The sequence below is a fragment of the Macaca thibetana genome, chromosome 10 (genome assembly GCF_024542745.1).
Source record: "Macaca thibetana thibetana isolate TM-01 chromosome 10, ASM2454274v1, whole genome shotgun sequence".
NCBI classification, from domain to species: Eukaryota; Metazoa; Chordata; class Mammalia; order Primates; family Cercopithecidae; genus Macaca; species Macaca thibetana.
The window spans coordinates 36325512-36342078 of record NC_065587.1 but is presented as its reverse complement, the minus strand read 5'-3'; the positions used below and the strand labels follow the sequence as shown (position 1 = coordinate 36342078).

At 61.5% G+C, this 16567-nt stretch overlaps 2 protein-coding genes across 3 annotated transcripts in view; one reads left to right on the top strand and one right to left on the bottom strand.

Moving 5' to 3' along the window:
- Positions 1 to 16567, top strand: part of PPDPF (pancreatic progenitor cell differentiation and proliferation factor) — a 169762-nt gene that overhangs the window by 124123 nt on the left and 29072 nt on the right. The gene's annotated exons all lie outside the window — the stretch shown is intronic.
- EEF1A2 (eukaryotic translation elongation factor 1 alpha 2) lies at positions 2991 to 16488 on the bottom strand. Of its 2 annotated transcripts, none has more exons than XM_050746466.1 (8): positions 16259 to 16488; positions 14781 to 14925; positions 13014 to 13193; positions 11986 to 12282; positions 10307 to 10457; positions 5458 to 5714; positions 3904 to 4138; positions 2991 to 3400 (listed from the first exon to the last, which is right to left on the bottom strand). In XM_050746466.1, the coding sequence occupies exons 2-8, from the start codon at positions 14922 to 14924 to the stop codon at positions 3273 to 3275; spliced, it is 1392 nt and encodes a 463-aa protein (XP_050602423.1). In that variant the 5' UTR covers position 14925; positions 16259 to 16488; the 3' UTR covers positions 2991 to 3272. The 2 variants fall into 2 exon arrangements, with proteins under 2 accessions (XP_050602423.1, XP_050602422.1); XM_050746465.1 differs by having other exon boundaries at positions 14781 to 14964; positions 16259 to 16487.

Sequence of the window (16567 nt, the reverse complement as noted above, 5' to 3'; positions counted from 1 at the left end):
CCAGGCCCCCTGGGGCTCCCAAGAACCTTCCAGAAAGCCCCAAGGTCAAAACCTGTTTTCACAGTAATGCCAAGGCTTCTCACTCCCGTCTTCGCTTGGACAGTGGAGTTTTCAGAGGCCATAAGAGGTGTGACACTCCCCTGCTTTCTCATGTCTTAAATATTCTCACGTTTAGTTTCCAGCACACTAAACAGCAGCAGATGTAACCTCCCTGACTTTTAACACCACGCAAGGGTCCTAAGACGAAAGCTTTGAGCATTACTGGCCTGGAGGCAGAGCTCTGCCTGACGTGTCCCCAACCCCCCTTCCTGATGAGCGAGCACAGCTTGCTTCCGTTGGTCTCTCGAAGCTCCTCCTACCCTTGTTGTAGGTGGCACCAGAACTCCCCGGAGACCGAGGGCTGGGGCCCCCAGGGCGGACTTTGGCCAAGCCCCTGCTCCACCCCCCAGAGCTGACAGTGGGTTGGACACAGGGTATCCCCTGCCCAGCATCCAGCAGGGCAATCCTGGCACCGTGTGTGCTGCCTCCACCCACGATGGACACCAGGAGCCCAGTCCCAGATTCCGGCCTCCTCCAGCCACTGCCGGTCCCCACCCCACAGCCCCCCACCCGAGCATGCGGGGCGCAGCAAGGCCCGGAGCCCTGCCAGGCATCAGACCCAAGGACTTGGGCCTGCCTTCATTACCCCAGAAGGGGAGCCGAGGTCAGAGACCCTCCCTGGAGACCCACCCTCCAGGCTACCACGGCCAGGACTCTCATCTGCTGAGGACCCCAGTGGGAACAGGGAGTGCTCCCATCTCTCTGTCCTCCCTGTGCTCCTCTCCACCCCAGAAACACACGCACCTGGAGGGGGGCACTGTGGCCCCAGCACAGACCATGGCAGGCAGGCTGGGCTTGCCCCCCACCAGCAGTGCCTGGGTGACCAAGGCTGCCAGAGTCATCCAGAGTTTGCAACTGCAACTGGGACATGGGGGTGAGGGGACCCCTGAGCACCTCAGGGACCACCCAAGGGGGCTTTCTGCAACTGCAGCTGGGGGCTGTTTTCCACTTTTGTCCCATCTCAGGCTGGCAAATTTCTCCCATTTGGCCCCAGTTCTAGCCAGGTCACGTGTGAAAGGACAACTTCCTTCCAGACAGGCCCTGCAGGGTCCCCCTCGGCCCCTCCCATCAGCGGTGGCCCCACAGAGGCCCAGGATGGGCTGGGGTCCATCAGGAACACCTGTGTCCTTGGGCAGGGCCACCAGGTAAAACACAGGACACCCAGTCAGATCAGAATTTCAGATAAATAAGGAGTACCATTTCTGTGTAAATATGCCCCAAATATTTTACACTAAACAATTATTGGTATATATCCAAAGTCCCGATGTGACTGGGTCCTGTATCTCCTCCTTAGAGGCCTCGTGGATCTGATGTTCATGGGTTCAAATCCTCCCCACCTGGGGGCCCAGGCTCCCAACCACATCCCTGCCTGATTGCTCCACTCTTCCTCCCATTCTACCTCCCTTTCGTGTGGGTTTGAGGCCACCCCACTTTGGGACTGGAGAGAGACATGAGCAGGCCCTCCAAGGGTGCCCCCAGACAGTGCCCCTGTCACCACTGCCTGTCAGCTGGGCTGGCCTCGTTTCAGTCCTCACCCAGCCCAGTGGGTCTAACATGCCCCAAGGATATCAGGCCCTCAACCCTGGAATCTGTGGCTGACTGCACGTGGCAGGAAAGGATTTTGCAGATTTGGTTAAGGATGTTGAGATGGGGGTAATCCTGGATTATCCCAGGTGGTCCCTAAATGCAATCACTCGCATGCTCGTGAGAAGGGGATTTGACACAGAGGAGGAGAAAGTAGTGTGACGGCAGAGGCAGAGTCTGGAGTGATGCAGCCACAAGCCACAGACTGTCGGCCGCCACGGCAAGGGGTGAAGCAGGGAATTAATTCTCCTGGGGCCTCCAGAGGAGCAGAGCCCTGTTGACACCTTGATTTCAGTAGTGAGGCTGGTTTTGGCCCCAGGAGGCCTCGCCATTTGCAGTCATTGGTCACCGCATCCCTAAGAGACTAACTCACTACGGGGCCTTGTGGTCAGCCTGCCTGCTCTGCAGGAGAACCCTCCCAGTCAGGTACCCAGCTGCAGGCGGGGAGCTGGGGGTGGGTGACAGGCCCACCTCAGTGCCGTGTACAGGGTCAGGGAGCCTGCCCACCCTCCACCCTGACCTCACCTGCATCCTCAGGGAGGCTGCCCTCCCTCCACTCCAACCCTCCTCCTCTGCATCTTCAGGGAACCTGCCCATCCTCCACCCGACCCTCCTCTGCATCCTCAGGGAACCTGCCCACCCTCCACCCCACCCTCACCTGCTGCAGCATGACTGGCTGTGGGCCGGGACCACTTTCCCGGAGCAGGGAGGGGTGGAAAGGAGCTGCCCTCCCCTCTCCCCACCCCTCCACCCTGGCCAGCCGAGGTCGGGGCAGGTTCTAGCCCAGAGAGACCAGGGACCCCAGGGAAGATGCAAAGCCCCCAGCCCACGACTGAAGTCACCAGTCTTTCGGTTTCAGGGGCTGGAGTTCCTACAACCATGTACAGAAGGCTTGGACCCAGGAGGAGGATGGGCAGATACGGACTCCGGCCACAGGTGACCAGCTTAGGAGAGTGAGACCAGAAGTGCGGGACCACAGGAAGAATGAGTGTGTGTGACAGTCACTCTGGGCGGAGAAGCCCTCAACTCTCATGCGGCCCCCAGAGATCCCGAAACCCGCAGCCCCATTCTGTGGATCTGAAGGGACCATTCTCTGCGCTGGGTAGCCATGGCGAAGCCCCTCACAGCCACCCAGGCCAGCTTGGTGCTGGGCCACGGCCTGGGGGGCACCAGGCACTCCTCACCCAGCGCTCAGCGCTCACCCTGGGGTCCCCAGGCAGGGAGTAAAAGATGCTGGGCTGGCCACCGGGGCAGGGAGGGGCCCACCCCCCCAGCAGGACCCCCCAGCAGGAGGCGCACACGGCTCCGGGGTCGCTCAGTTTATTGGTAAAACGGGCACTGAGCGTGGCGAGCGCTGGGCGCGGAAGCCTGGGGCGGGGGCGCCTTTCCTCTTGAAGAACTTCCACTGGACCTTGATGGCGAGCATCCAGTCGCTGACCGAGGGCCTCTGGCAAGCGGAGGTGCAGACATGCGCCTGGCGGGGGTGCGGGGCGCCGGGGCGGCGCGCGGGGGCGGGGGCGGGGCGGGGGCCGGGCCGGGGTTCGGGGCGCGGCGCCGCCGGGGAGGGTCGCGCCGCGGGCGCCCGCGCTTCACTTGCCCGCCTTCTGCGCCTTCTGCGCCGACTTGGTGACCTTGCCGGCGCCGCCGCTCTTCTTCTCCACGTTCTTGATGACGCCCACGGCCACCGTCTGCCTCATGTCGCGCACGGCGAAACGGCCTGGGGGCGGGGGCGGCGCGTGAGCGGGGCCGGAGGACTCGTCCCACCGCCCCCCCAAGAGCTCTCGCCGGGCGGGGGCGCAACCACAGAACGAAGCCGGGTCGGGAACGTCCTCGGAACACCCTTAGCGCAGAGCGCGCCCTTGTGAGGACGGCCGGCCTCGCCAGAGCCCTGCCTGGGTGGCTGCTCCATGGCCTGAGGGGCGGCCACGGGGCAGGGGCAGCCCGAATGCTGCCACTGGATGACTGTGGGCCTTCCTCACTCGCGGGGCCTTCCTCACTTCTGGAGCCTCGTCTGCACACAGGACCCACCCCAGGTCCTCCAGGTAGGGTCACCTGCACTAGTGACACGGAGGCCGTGGGTCTCCTGCCATGCTCTGGGCCAAACTCCGCAGGACAGGGGCCCACTGCTGTCACCCAGCGCCCCATCCCCGCAGTCCTCGGCCCTCAGCCTGGGTCAGCCACTGCCTGGGGGCTGCACCTCCCCGGACCACCCCGGCTCACCAAGAGGCGGGTACTGGGAGAAGCTCTCCACACACATGGGCTTTCCCGGCACCATCTCCACAATGGCCGCGTCTCCAGACTTCAGGGACTTGGGGTTGTCCTCCAGCTTCTTGCCAGAGCGCCGATCAATCTTCTCCTTCAGCTCCGCAAACTTGCAGGCGATGTGGGCCGTGTGGCAGTCGATGACCGGGGAGTAGCCGGCGCTGATCTGCCCCGGGTGGTTCAGGATGATGACCTGGGAGCGGAGCCACAGGTGGCCATAAGGCACATCCACGGTGGGCACCAGGAGGGAGCCAGGGCAGGGCTGGGAGGCCCAGTCATGGGGCCCCCCCTCTATGGGTTCCTCAGCCCCGAGGGCTGACTGGAGGACCCAGCCCCCAGACCTGAACCTCAACATCCTCATTAAGCAGAAGATAAACAACTGAGATCCATTGTTTCGAAGGGGCAGGGGCAGCACCTACACGGCCAACCCCAGCTGGAACTAAGGCAGGGGGGTGACAAAACTGGACCTCAATTCCTGTATTTCAGTTGTATCTCAATAAAGCCACTTTTAAAAATCATATGAAGAGACCGGGCACAGGGGTTCACGCCTACTGTAATCCCAGCACTTTGGGAGGCCGAGGTGGACAGATCACTTGAGGTCAGGAGTTCAAGACCAGCCTGACCAACATGGCGAAACTCTGTCTCTACTAATAATACAAAAATTAGCCGGGTGTGGTGGCGCATTCCTGTAATCCTACCTACTGGGGAGGCTGAGGCAGGAGAATCACTTGAACCCGGGAGGCGGAGCTTGCAGTGAGCCAAGATCATGCCACTGCACTCCAGCCTGGGCAACAGAGCGAGACTCCATCTCAAAAAAATAATGATGATAATAATATGAAGAGGGCAGCAAAGAGGGGGCAATGAAAACTGTAGAGAATAAAAGCATGACAGAGATGTCTCAGGCAGTAAGTTAACAAAAGTGTTTTTCCAGGACGAATGTAGGACCTTAAAGGCTGGGCAGCCCAGCGGTGTGGCATGGACAGCAGACCCGGGATTGCACAGAGGCTGGGGAGCCATAGGGCCTGCACCCCTCCCAGAACGGATTTATCCCCCCACTAAATGCTCGGTGGGCCCCTTGGTGGAATGGAGGTCTTTTCTCTTTCCTTTTCTTTTTTCTTTTGAGACAGAGTCTCGTTTTGTCGCCCAGTCTGGAGTACAGTGGTGCGATCTCGGCTCACTGTAACCTCCACCTCCCGGGTTCAAGCAATTCTCCTGCCTCAGCTTCCTGAGAGCTGGGACTACAGGCGCGTGCCACCACACCCGGCTAATTTTTGTATTTTTAGTAGTGATGGTGTTTCACCATGTTGACCAGGATGGTCTTGATCTCTTGACCTCATGATCCACCCACCTCGGCCTCCCAAAGTGCTGGGATTACAGGCATCAGCCACCGCGCCTAGCCTGAGGGTCTGTTTTCTCCCCACACCAGGTGACCTGCCAACAGCAGCCTCACCCAGGACAGTCCTGCTGCTGCCCAGCAGGCACCAGCCCCCTGGACCCAGCGCGGCCCCCAACCTGGGAGGTGAACTGAGCGGCCTCCTGCGGCGGGTCAGACTTGCTGTCCCCACACACGTTGCCCCGCCGGATGTCCTTCACTGACACGTTCTTCACGTTGAAGCCAACGTTGTCACCGGGCAGAGCTTCGCTCAGAGCCTCGTGGTGCATCTCCACCGACTTCACCTCAGTGGTGATGTTCACCGGTGCAAAGGTCACCACCATACCTGGCCGCAGGATGCCTGTCTCCACCCGGCCCACGGGCACCGTGCCAATGCCTGCAGAGGAGATGGGGTGTGAGGGGAAGGCAGGGCCCGAGAGGATGCTGGGGCAGGATATTCGGGGACAGAGCCTGGAAACCAACAAAGCCTGGGACTGGATCCCCCCGACAGGCCTGGGGGTTGGGGCCACACGGGCAGAGTGCAGGGGGAGGCCAGGGACAAGGCAGACCCAGAGATTCCAAGGCAAGTGAGGGCCGCCCCACCCAGCTGGGGAGATAAGAGGCTGAACAGCAGAGCTCCCAGGAACCCAAGGAAAAGCCACAGGGGCAGAGAAGGGGGAGGATGGGCAGAGAGGGGCTGTCTGAGCCTGGCGTCCCATCCATGCCCCCGGGGAGCACCTTCCCTCGAAGAGGGCACTATGGGACCCCTCCTTTGTCTGAGGACTCCTCCCTGTGAGTGTGGGCCAGACCACTGGACTGCTCCTGCCTGGGGCCTGGTAGCCCTGCTCCCTGCGGGCTCTCTGGGCCCCACTTGGAGGCTGCAGGTCTCTATCATTAAAGGGGCCTCTCAGCCGGATGCAGCACAGGCACAGTGGCACCTGAGCGTCCCTGGCATTTCTCGTGGATCTGCTTACACCAATTGTGCAGCTGCCACAAGGGGGTCTTGTCTCCCCCAGGCTACCAGGTCTCCACCCTCACCTCCCAGGGCTGTGATGGAGGCCCACTGTAGCCTCCAGCAGACTTCACTGAGCCTGCGGGCTGTGCTCTGTGCTGGGGTGAGCATGACGCCCCCACTGTGCACATAGAGATGCCTGCAACATCTTTGGCTGCAGCCCCCTGGCTGGGGGTCTCCTATCAGTGCCCTTTCTCTGGGGTCTCAGATTTATGGTTTCTTGTCTTGGCAAGATGGATGGATGGATGGGGAGGTGGATGGACAGAGGATGGGTGGGGAGATGGATGAGGGGGGAGATGGATGGATGGATGGATGGGGAGGTGGATGGGTGGATGGAAAGAAGGATGGATGGGTAGGAAAGTGGGTGGGTGTGTGGATAGATGGATGGATGGATGGATGGGGAGATGGAAGGATGGATGGATGGGGAGGTGGATGGACAGAAGGATGGGTGGGGAGATGGATGAGGGGGGAGATGGATGGATGGATGGATGGATGGACGGATGGATGGATGGATGGGTGGATGGATGGGGAGATGGAAGGATGGATGGGTGGGTGGATGGATGGATGGATGGATGGATGGTGGGGAGGTGGGTGGATGGGTGGATGGATGGATGGGGAAGTGGATGGATGGATGGATGGAGAGATGGATGGATGGATGGATGAGATGAATGGATGAATGCATGGATGATGGAGAGAAGGACGACTGGGTAGGGAGATGGATGGATTGATGGATGGATAGAGAGGTGGATGGGTGGATGGGGAGATGGATGGATGAATAGATGGATGGATGGGGAGGTGGGTGGATGGATAGGTGGATGGGGAGATGGACAGAAGGATGAATGGGTAGGGAGATGGATGGATGGATGGATGGATGGATGGATGGATGGGGAGGGATGGATGGGTGGATGGGTGGATGGACAGAAGGATGGATGGGTGGAGAGGTGGGGAGGTGGATAGATGGAAGGAGAGGTGGATGGATGGATGGAGAGATGGATGGATGGATGAGATGGATGGATGAATGCATGGATGATGGAGAGAAGGACGACTGGGTAGGGAGATGGATGGATTGATGGATGGATAGAGAGGTGGATGGGTGGATGGGGAGATGGATGGATGAATAGATGGATGGATGGGGAGGTGGGTGGATGGATAGGTGGATGGGGAGATGGACAGAAGGATGAATGGGTAGGGAGATGGATGGATGGATGGATGGATGGATGGATGGATGGGGAGGGATGGATGGGTGGATGGGTGGATGGACAGAAGGATGGATGGGTGGAGAGGTGGGGAGGTGGATAGATGGAAGGAGAGGTGGATGGATGGATGGAGAGATGGATGGATGGATGAGATGGATGGATGAATGCATGGATGATGGAGAGAAGGATGACTGAGTAGGGAGATGGGTGGATGGAAAGTGGATGGGTAGATGGGGAGATGGATGGATGGATAGATGGATGGATAGGTGGATGGATGGATGGACAGAAGGATGAATGGGTAGGGAGATGGATGGATGGATGGGGAGGAATGGATGGATGGGTGGATGGATGGACAGAAGGATGGATGGGTGGGGAGGTGGGTGGATGGATGGATGGATGGAGAGGATGGATGGTGGGGAGGTGGGTGGGTGGATGGATGGATGGATGGATGGAGAGATAGATGGATAGATGGATGGAGAGATGGACTGATGGATGAGATGGATGGATGGATGGATGCATGGATGATAGAAGGATGACTGGGTGGGGAGATGGATGGATGGATGGATGGAGAGGTAGATGGATGGATGGGTGGATGGACAGAAGGATGAATGGGTAGGGAAATGGATGGATGGATGGATGGATGGGTGGATGGACAGAAAAGTGGATGGGTGAGGAGGTGGGTGGATGGACGGATGGATGGAGAGATGGAAGGATGGATGGATAGATGGATGGAAAGAAGGATGGATGGCGGGGAGATGGGTGGGTGGATGGATGGATGGATGGATGGAGAGGTGGATGGATGGGTGGATGGACAGAAGGATGGATGGGTGGAGAAGTGGGTTGGTGGATGGATGGATGGGTGGAGAAGTGGGTTGGTGGATGGATGGATGGATGGATGGATGGGGAGGTGGGTGGATGGATGGATGGATGGATAGATGGATGGAGAGAATGATGGATGGGTGGGGAAGTGGGTAGGTGGATGGATGGATGGATGGGGAGGTGGTGGGTAGATGGGTGGATGGACAGAAGGATGGATGGCTGGGGAGGTGGGTGAGTGGATGAGTGGATGGATGGATGGATGGATGGATGGGGAGGTGGATGGATGGATGGATAGATGGGGAGATGGATGGATGGATGGATGGATGGATGGATGGATGGATGGATAGAAGGATGGATGGGGAAGTGGATGGATGGGTGGAGAAGTGGGTTGGTGGATGGATGGATGGATGGGGACGTGGGTGGATGGATGGATGGATAGATGGATGGAGAGAACGATGGATGGGTGGGGAAGTGGGTAGGTGGATGGATGGATGGATGGGGAGGTGGGTAGATGGGTGGATGGACAGAAGGATGGATGGCTGGGGAGGTGGGTGAGTGGATGAATGGATGGATGGATGGATGGATAGATGGGGAGATGGATGGATGGATGGATGGATGGATGGATAGAAGGATGGATGGGGAGGTGGATGGATGGGAAGATGGATGGATGGATGGATGGATGGATGGATGGATGGATGAATGGATGGATGGGTGAGGAGGTGGGTGGATAGATGGATGGATGGGGAGGTGGGTGGATGGGTGGATGGATGGGGAGGTGGGTGGATGGGTGGATGGACAGAAGGATGGATAGAAGGATGGATGGGTGGGGAGGTGGGTGGATGGGTGGGTGGATGGATGGATGGGGAGGTGGGTGGATGGGTGGATAGAAGGATGGATGAGTGGGGAGGTAGGTGAGTGGATGGATGGATGGATGGATAGATAGAAGGATGGATGTGTGGGACAATGGATGGATGGATGGATGGATGGATGCACAGATGGATGGAGAGAAGGATGGATGGGTGGGATAATGGATGGATGGATGGAGAGGTGGATGGGTGGATGGATGGATGGACAGATGGATGGATGGACAGAAGGATGGATGGGTGGGGAGGTGGATGGATGGATGGATGGATGGATGGACAGAAGGATGGATGGATGGGGAGGTGGGTGGATCAGTGGATGAACAGAAGGATGGATGAGTGGGGAAGTGGGTGAGTGGATGGATGGATGGATGGATGGATGGGTGGGTGGATGGATGGATGGATGGATGGATGGACGGGGAGATAGGTGGATGGATTGATAGAGAGAAGGATGGATGGGTGGGAAGATGGATGGATGGATTGATAGAAGGATGGATGGGTGGGACAATGGATGGATGGATGGATGGATGGATAGATGGATGGATGGATGGAGAGGTGGATGGATGGATGGAGAGAGAGAAGGATGGATGAGTGGGACGATGGATGGATGGATAGATGGATGGATGGGGAGATGGGTGGATGGATTGATAGAGAGAAGGATGGATGGGTGGGAAGATGGGTGGATAGATTGATAGAAGGATGGACGGGTGGGACAATGGATGGATGGATGGATGGATGGATGAAGAGGTAGATGGATGGATGGATGGATAGATGAATGGAGTGAAAGATGGATGGGTGGGGAGATGGATGGATGGATAGAGAGATGGATGGATGGGTGGATGGATGGGTGGGTGGGTGGGTGGATGGATGGATGGATGGATGGATGGATGGACGGACGGACGGACGGACGGACGGACAGAGGATGGATGGGTGAGGAGGTGGGTGGATGGATGGATGGATGTGGGATGGACTCTTCCCCAGAAAGTGTATAGTAAGGGGAGAGATTGGAGACAGCCCAGTCTTGAGATGCCTCATAGGGACCCCTGGTCTAGGGCAGGCGGAACTGGCTGGGCAGGAGCTCCAGCACAGCGCCCTTGCTCACCGCCGATCTTGTACACGTCCTGCAGTGGCAGGCGCAGGGGCTTGTCCGTGGGGCGCGTGGGGGGCAGAATGGTGTCCAGGGCCTCCAGCAGGGACACGCCGCTTGCGTTGCCCTCCTTACGCTCCACCTTCCAGCCCTTGAACCACGGCATCTGGACCGAAGGGAGAAAATCAGTCCATTACAGAGACATTGGTGGCCTCCCCACCCTCAGGCCTCCCCAGGGTGCCTCCAGGAATCCTGCTGTTCAGGCTAAACTTGCCTCATGCCCTTTAAGATGAGGAATTTCCCCAACCTGCTCCTCCCCAGCCCATAGCCCCAGCATCACAGGGACCCTGGGAAGGAGATCCCTCTTAAAAGGAGGAGGACAAAGAGGTAAAGCACCCTTCCCAGCCCAGGCTGCTCAGGAGTTGCTGACACTGTGAACAAACCCCCAGTCCAGCCCCAAGTCCCAGAAGGCCCCAGGCCCCTGACCATCAGCTCTAGGCAGGGCAGGTGACTTGACTAGGAGGATGCCGAGTCTAGACAAGGGCCAGGCCAGGGACAGAGCTGGAGGGGGAGCCTCGCCCCACCCTAGCTCCTGGACACCGTGCTGCCTCCAAGCTTGGCACAGCCCTGTCTGGAGCTTCTCCTGGTGCGGCCCCCACTCCCACCCCACGAAGCCTCCCTCTGGGCCACCTGCCACAAACAGGGAGCAAGGGAGGGAGCCGGCAGCACTGTGCCCCAGCCCCCCAGGGCCTGTATAAGCATGGGCCACCTAGCAGCTCAGGCCAGAGGGGAGTGTGGGTTCCCTGATGGCTGGAGGCCTCCCTGGAGAGGCGGAGAATGGCGTTCGCCACATGATACCCTGTGAGGAAAATGCCATCACAGGTAAACAACACCCAGCCTCATGAGATGGAGGCAGGGCTGGGGGAGCCCCTCTCAGCTCTGTCCCCAGACCTCAGCGCTGGGCTCAGTGCTGCTGGTCTGTCTCCCCGCTGTCTCTAGACTCCACACCTGTACCCTCACTGTTGGCAGCTACACTGCTGGCAGAGCCCAGTGGCAGCCATTCTGGTGTCTCCTCTGGCTTGGAGAACCCTTGGAACACAGTCTCAGGTTCTACAAGTGTCTCTACGTGTCATCTCCAGCCAAGGCAGAGTCCCTGGGCCACAGACTGTTCGCACGCTGGGCTCCCAATTGACCGGCCAAGAGCCAACCCTTAGCCCTCCCAGCCAGCCCAGAAGCATGCACACTTCCCAAAGCCAAACCCTGCTCCAAGACCCCAGGGGAGGCAACCGGGGAGGCCCCCACGGCCCAGCCCACAGCCCCTGCATGTTTTCCAGAGCCAGGACAATGGCCTGACAGAGATGAAACCGACCACTCCCATGGCAGGGCTCTGGAGACCAGGCACATGGGCCGTGCTGGAGGCCACTGCTGTCCCCTGCTGTGTTGACATCGGGGATGGGCCCTGGCCCTGGCCAGCCGTGTGGGAGGCTGAGTGTAGGAGCAAAGCCTGGTGCTGAGGGGGGATGGGGCTCCCCGCCGGGCCTTGAGCCAGTTAGGGAAACCCAGCAGGTTTCGTGGGGAACCTGCATTTCCCTGGGACAGGCCCTCCACCTCCCCCTGCCACCTGCCGGTGCCTCGCTCTGGGGCAGGGGGTCCAGCCAGCCCGTGTGGCCCGCCTCGCCCTAGCCGCCACTCACGTTGGGGGAGGGCTCCAGCATGTTGTCGCCATGCCAGCCGGAGATGGGCACGAAGGGCACGGTGGCCGGGTTGTAGCCGATCTTCTTGATGTAGGCGCTGACTTCCTTGACAATCTCATCATAGCGCTTCTCGCTGTAGGCCGGCTCCGTGGAGTCCATTTTGTTCACGCCCACGATAAGCTGCTTCACACCCAGCGTGTAGGCCAGCAGGGCATGCTCCCGCGTCTGCCCATTCTTGGAGATGCCCGCCTCGAACTCACCCACGCCCGCCGCCACGATCAGCACTGCGCAGTCCGCCTGCCCAGCGGGGGACACAGTGAGCCCCACCCCACCTGCCCAGCAGGGGACACAGGCATCTCCAGGCAGTGGGCTGGGGCCTGAGCAGCCCACTGGGGCCTTGGGGAGGGAGACATGGGGGTCCCCACTTCAAGGGCAGTGTGGGGGGTTCATCGCCAGGCCATGGGTCAAGGGACCGAGGTTCAACCCTGGCTCCACCACCAGTGGGCTGTGTGTCCCTGGACAAGTCACTCAGCCTCTCTGGTCCTGTTCCTCACTTGAGGACAGATTGAGGTCACAGTTATCAAAGCAGTTTGGAGGTGGTGGCACGTGTCCTGCTGTCTGCAGGATGCTGTGTCTGGGGTGCCCGTGCATCTCTGTGAGTGCCCTGAAATGTCATACAGTCCAGGCCTGGCTGGTGGCACCTCTGCCCACTGCTCACTGTCCCCATCCTGGCCTCTAGCCCCTCTGTGCATGAAGGTGTGTCCATGTCCACATCTGCCCCCATCTGTCTGGGGACTCTGACACTGGCTGGGTGTCCTCACAGGCACTGGGTCAGATGCCAGAGCCCTGGATTCCTTCTTGGGGGGGCTCTAACCCAGACCGGGTGAGGGGTGGCCCAGGTGAGGGGTCCCCTGCCCTCACAGGAAGCACAGGAGACCCCACCACCCCAGTGATCCCAGGGGCCCCCAGTGTCCCTTGAAGGGGTGCAGCGGCCTCTTCCCCAGCCCCACCTGCTGTGCCCTGCTCACCTGGGATGTGCCTGTGATCATGTTCTTGATGAAGTCACGGTGGCCGGGGGCATCGATGATGGTGATGTAGTACTTGGTGGTCTCGAACTTCCAGAGGGAGATGTCGATGGTGATGCCGCGCTCACGCTCCGCCTTCAGCTTGTCCAGCACCCAGGCATACTTGAAGGATCCCTTCCCCATCTGGAGCAGGTGAGGGTCACGGGTGAGGGTCACAGGTGAGGGCGAGACCTGGGACCCGGGGAGTCCCTGGCGGTGCGAGCTGCTTGTCACAGCAGAGTGGCCGCGGGAGGCGGGAGATGGGGTCCAGCCCCCGCTTGCTCCCCGCCGGGGTCCTGGAACGCCAGCCCCTCCGTCTGGACCCCACACCCAGACCCTGCCCCCCATGACCGGCCTCTGCACCGGCTCCGGAATGGGTGCGGCTACGCACATCCACCAGCAGGTGGCGCGAGGGCCTGGGAGTCGCCCGCTCTCCCAGCGAAGCCGCCAGATGGGATAAACCCCTCCCCCGCCAGGGCTCCCCTTTATCTGAAGCTGCGGACGCCCCCAGATCCCTTCCTCAGCCAGAGGCCAATAATACCACCGTGTTTGGGGCTGTCAGATAAATAACCCTCGGTGTTATTTTATTTTAAGGTGAGGAGAAGGGAAAACGGAATGAGGTCAGGAGGAGGCCCTGGCTGCACCGCTCCTTCCCGCTGCTCCAGCCTCCCCACCCCCCTGAGGCTTCTCCTCCCCTTCCTCGCTCTGCCGGTCACGGGAAGCTGGGGGGCCTCAGCCAGTGAGACCCCCACAGGAGGGGACGGGCTGCAGTCAGGGCAACAGCGATGGTCACTACCCAGCTGGGCATAGCTCCCCACCAGGGCCTTGCACAGACTGGACTCTTGCCCTCCAAGAGGCTGCCCAGCCTGGAGGGGACCCAGACGGGACCCAGCTGGGGCCTGAACCAGCGGCCCTCTGAAACCCCGCCTTCTCCCGACGAGGCTAGGTAAAGGGTGATGCAGCCCAAACTCAGGGGTGCAGCTCAGAGCACCCACCTCACCAGGGCAGAGACTCAGCCCAGGACAGCGAGTGCCCCCCTCCCCAGGCCCTGGCCTCCACCTTCATCATCCAGGTGAGAGCTCCCACAGGCCCTCCCAGAAGTGGGCTTCTCCCCAGAGCCCTGGGCAAGGGAGGGGGACCAGAGAGCAGACCCTGACTCATGGCCGCTCCCCACCACTGTCTCAACCACCAAAGAGGAACCGCTTCAAAAGGTCAGCCAGAGGGCCGCCTCATCCAGGACCCCCACCCCAGGGGTGCACTGGACAGCAGCCCTCCACAGCCCAGCACAAGAAAATGGAGCAGACGGGCCGGCTGCCCATCAATCAGCTATTAATAGCAGCGTGCGTCCTGGCAGGGCCCTGGGACAAGTGAGGGCAGCACCACCTCCAGCCCCAGCCTTGGCCCTGGGGGGAAGGGGGCAAGGCTGTAGGGCCCTCCAGCCCCAGCTCAATGTGGCAGAGTTCCAGAGCCTTCTGTGGACCCTCCCAGGTCACCTCCCTCACCACAGGGCAAGTCCGGCAGCTCGATGGCCACCCCTCCCCCACCAAGCTCTCCGCAAGAGAGGCTGCCCCACTGGACCCTCTGAGGCCTGAGTGCCCCACAGCAGGGGTCCCTCCTGCCCTGGAGGTCTCCTGAGCCACATGTCCTGGGGCTGGGAGATGCCAAGCCTGGCCACCACAGGAGTTGGGGGTTCCTTCTTAGGGGGCCAAGACCAGAGCCCCCGGAGCTCACCTCAGCTGCCTCCTTCTCGAACTTCTCGATGGTCCTTTTGTCGATGCCCCCGCACTTGTAGATGAGGTGGCCCGTGGTGGTGGACTTGCCAGAGTCCACATGGCCAATGACCACGATGTTGATGTGGGTCTTCTCCTTGCCCATTCTGCTGGGAGTGTGAGGGGCTGGCGGGACCCGGGGTGCTCTGGCTCGGGGCGAGGGGGGGGCTGCAGTGATTCTGTGGTGCCAGCAGTGGGGGGGAGACAGGTGATGGGGAGCCCAGGGGGGAGAGACCAGCAGAGACTGTCCTGGCACAGGCTGGGCACACATCTCTGCCCACAAACCAAGCCCCCATGTTTGGTGGGGAGGGAAGGGCCCCCACCCACAGCTGGGCCTGGCCAGGGCAAGTAGAGGCTGTACACTGCCGCCACCCCACACTTGAGCCCAAGCAGCCCCATCTGCTGTAAATAACTGGGCGTTGGGAGCCTGCGGGGCCGCTCCTTGGGAAGGGGTTAGCCACCATTTGGAAGGACCACGCAGTGCCAGGCTAGGTACGTCCGTGACCAGCAAAGCAGGGTGATGAGTCACCTGCCCAGTGCTCCAGGGCCCTGTCCTCCACGCTCGCTCCCCTCCCCAGCGGCAGGGCCAGGGACACGGCGCCCCACCCCCACCCGCTGCCACCGGGGAGAGATGGCCACTGCTCCCCACTCCCCTCCTCAGGCAGGGACGGCGCCATCTTCCCCTCATCCCTGCCCGGCAGGCTGGGCCAGAGCCCCGACGGAGATGCGCTGCCCAGATTAGGGACCCAGAATAGCTCTACGTGCCACCCCCCCAGACTCTCACAGGGGCAGACAGTGGCCAGGAGGTGGGGGTCCCTGTTCCAGCCTGAGGAAGGAGGACCCGGTCCAGCCAAGCCCAGCAAGTGTCAGCTGGAGATGCCCTCGGCCCGGTGGGGATATAGGGGGCACCCTCCCTCCCCCCTCCCCTCCGGTCAGGGCCCTGGGTCACAGCCCCGTCCCATCACAGAGGTCAGTGGAGAAACCCACACTGCTCCTCGGGGACAGGCGGCTGGGGGAGGCAAAGAGGATAGAAGCCACCCTGGGGTGGGAACACGGGTGGGGGTGGGGAGGCCAGGGCCCCCAGATCTCACCACCTCCCTCAGCGTCCTCTGGCCCAGCGCCCCGAAGCCCGACCCCCATCAGCCCCTGGCACTGAAGACGCTGCCCCCAGCCCGCAGGGTCCCCGCGGCCCCAAGGTCATGGCTACGGGGAGATGGCCGCCCAGGACCCGGCCCCGCCGCCCCGCGCCGCCCCGCGCCGCCCCCCACCCCCGGCCCAGCCCGGCCGACGCGGGGACCCCCGGGAGCCGGAATCCGGGCGCGCGAGGGGGCGGGTGTGGGTGCCGGGCCCGGCCGCCCTCTGCCCCGCGGGACCGGCCCCGGGGGTCCCTCTTCGGAAGACGGGGACGGGGGCGGAGGCCCGGGGGCCGAGCGTCCTTACCCGGAGCCGAGGTCTCAGCCAGAGGGACTGGCGGCGCCGGCGCCGGCGGTTTTATCTCCGGGAGGGGGTCCACCTATTGACGGTGGCGGCGCAGTGCACCGCGCCCTGCAGCACGCCAATGCGGAACCGCGCGGGAGGGGGCGGGGCGCGGACGCGCGCGGGCGGGCGCCACGGGGACGCGAGGGGATGCGGGAGGCGCGGGCTGCAAAGACGGACGCGGGAGGCGGGAGAGAAACGCGCAGCGGGCGGGGGCGGGGCGGGGGGCAGGGCGGGGAGGCGGCGGGAGGGAGGGACGGGGATGGAGACCGC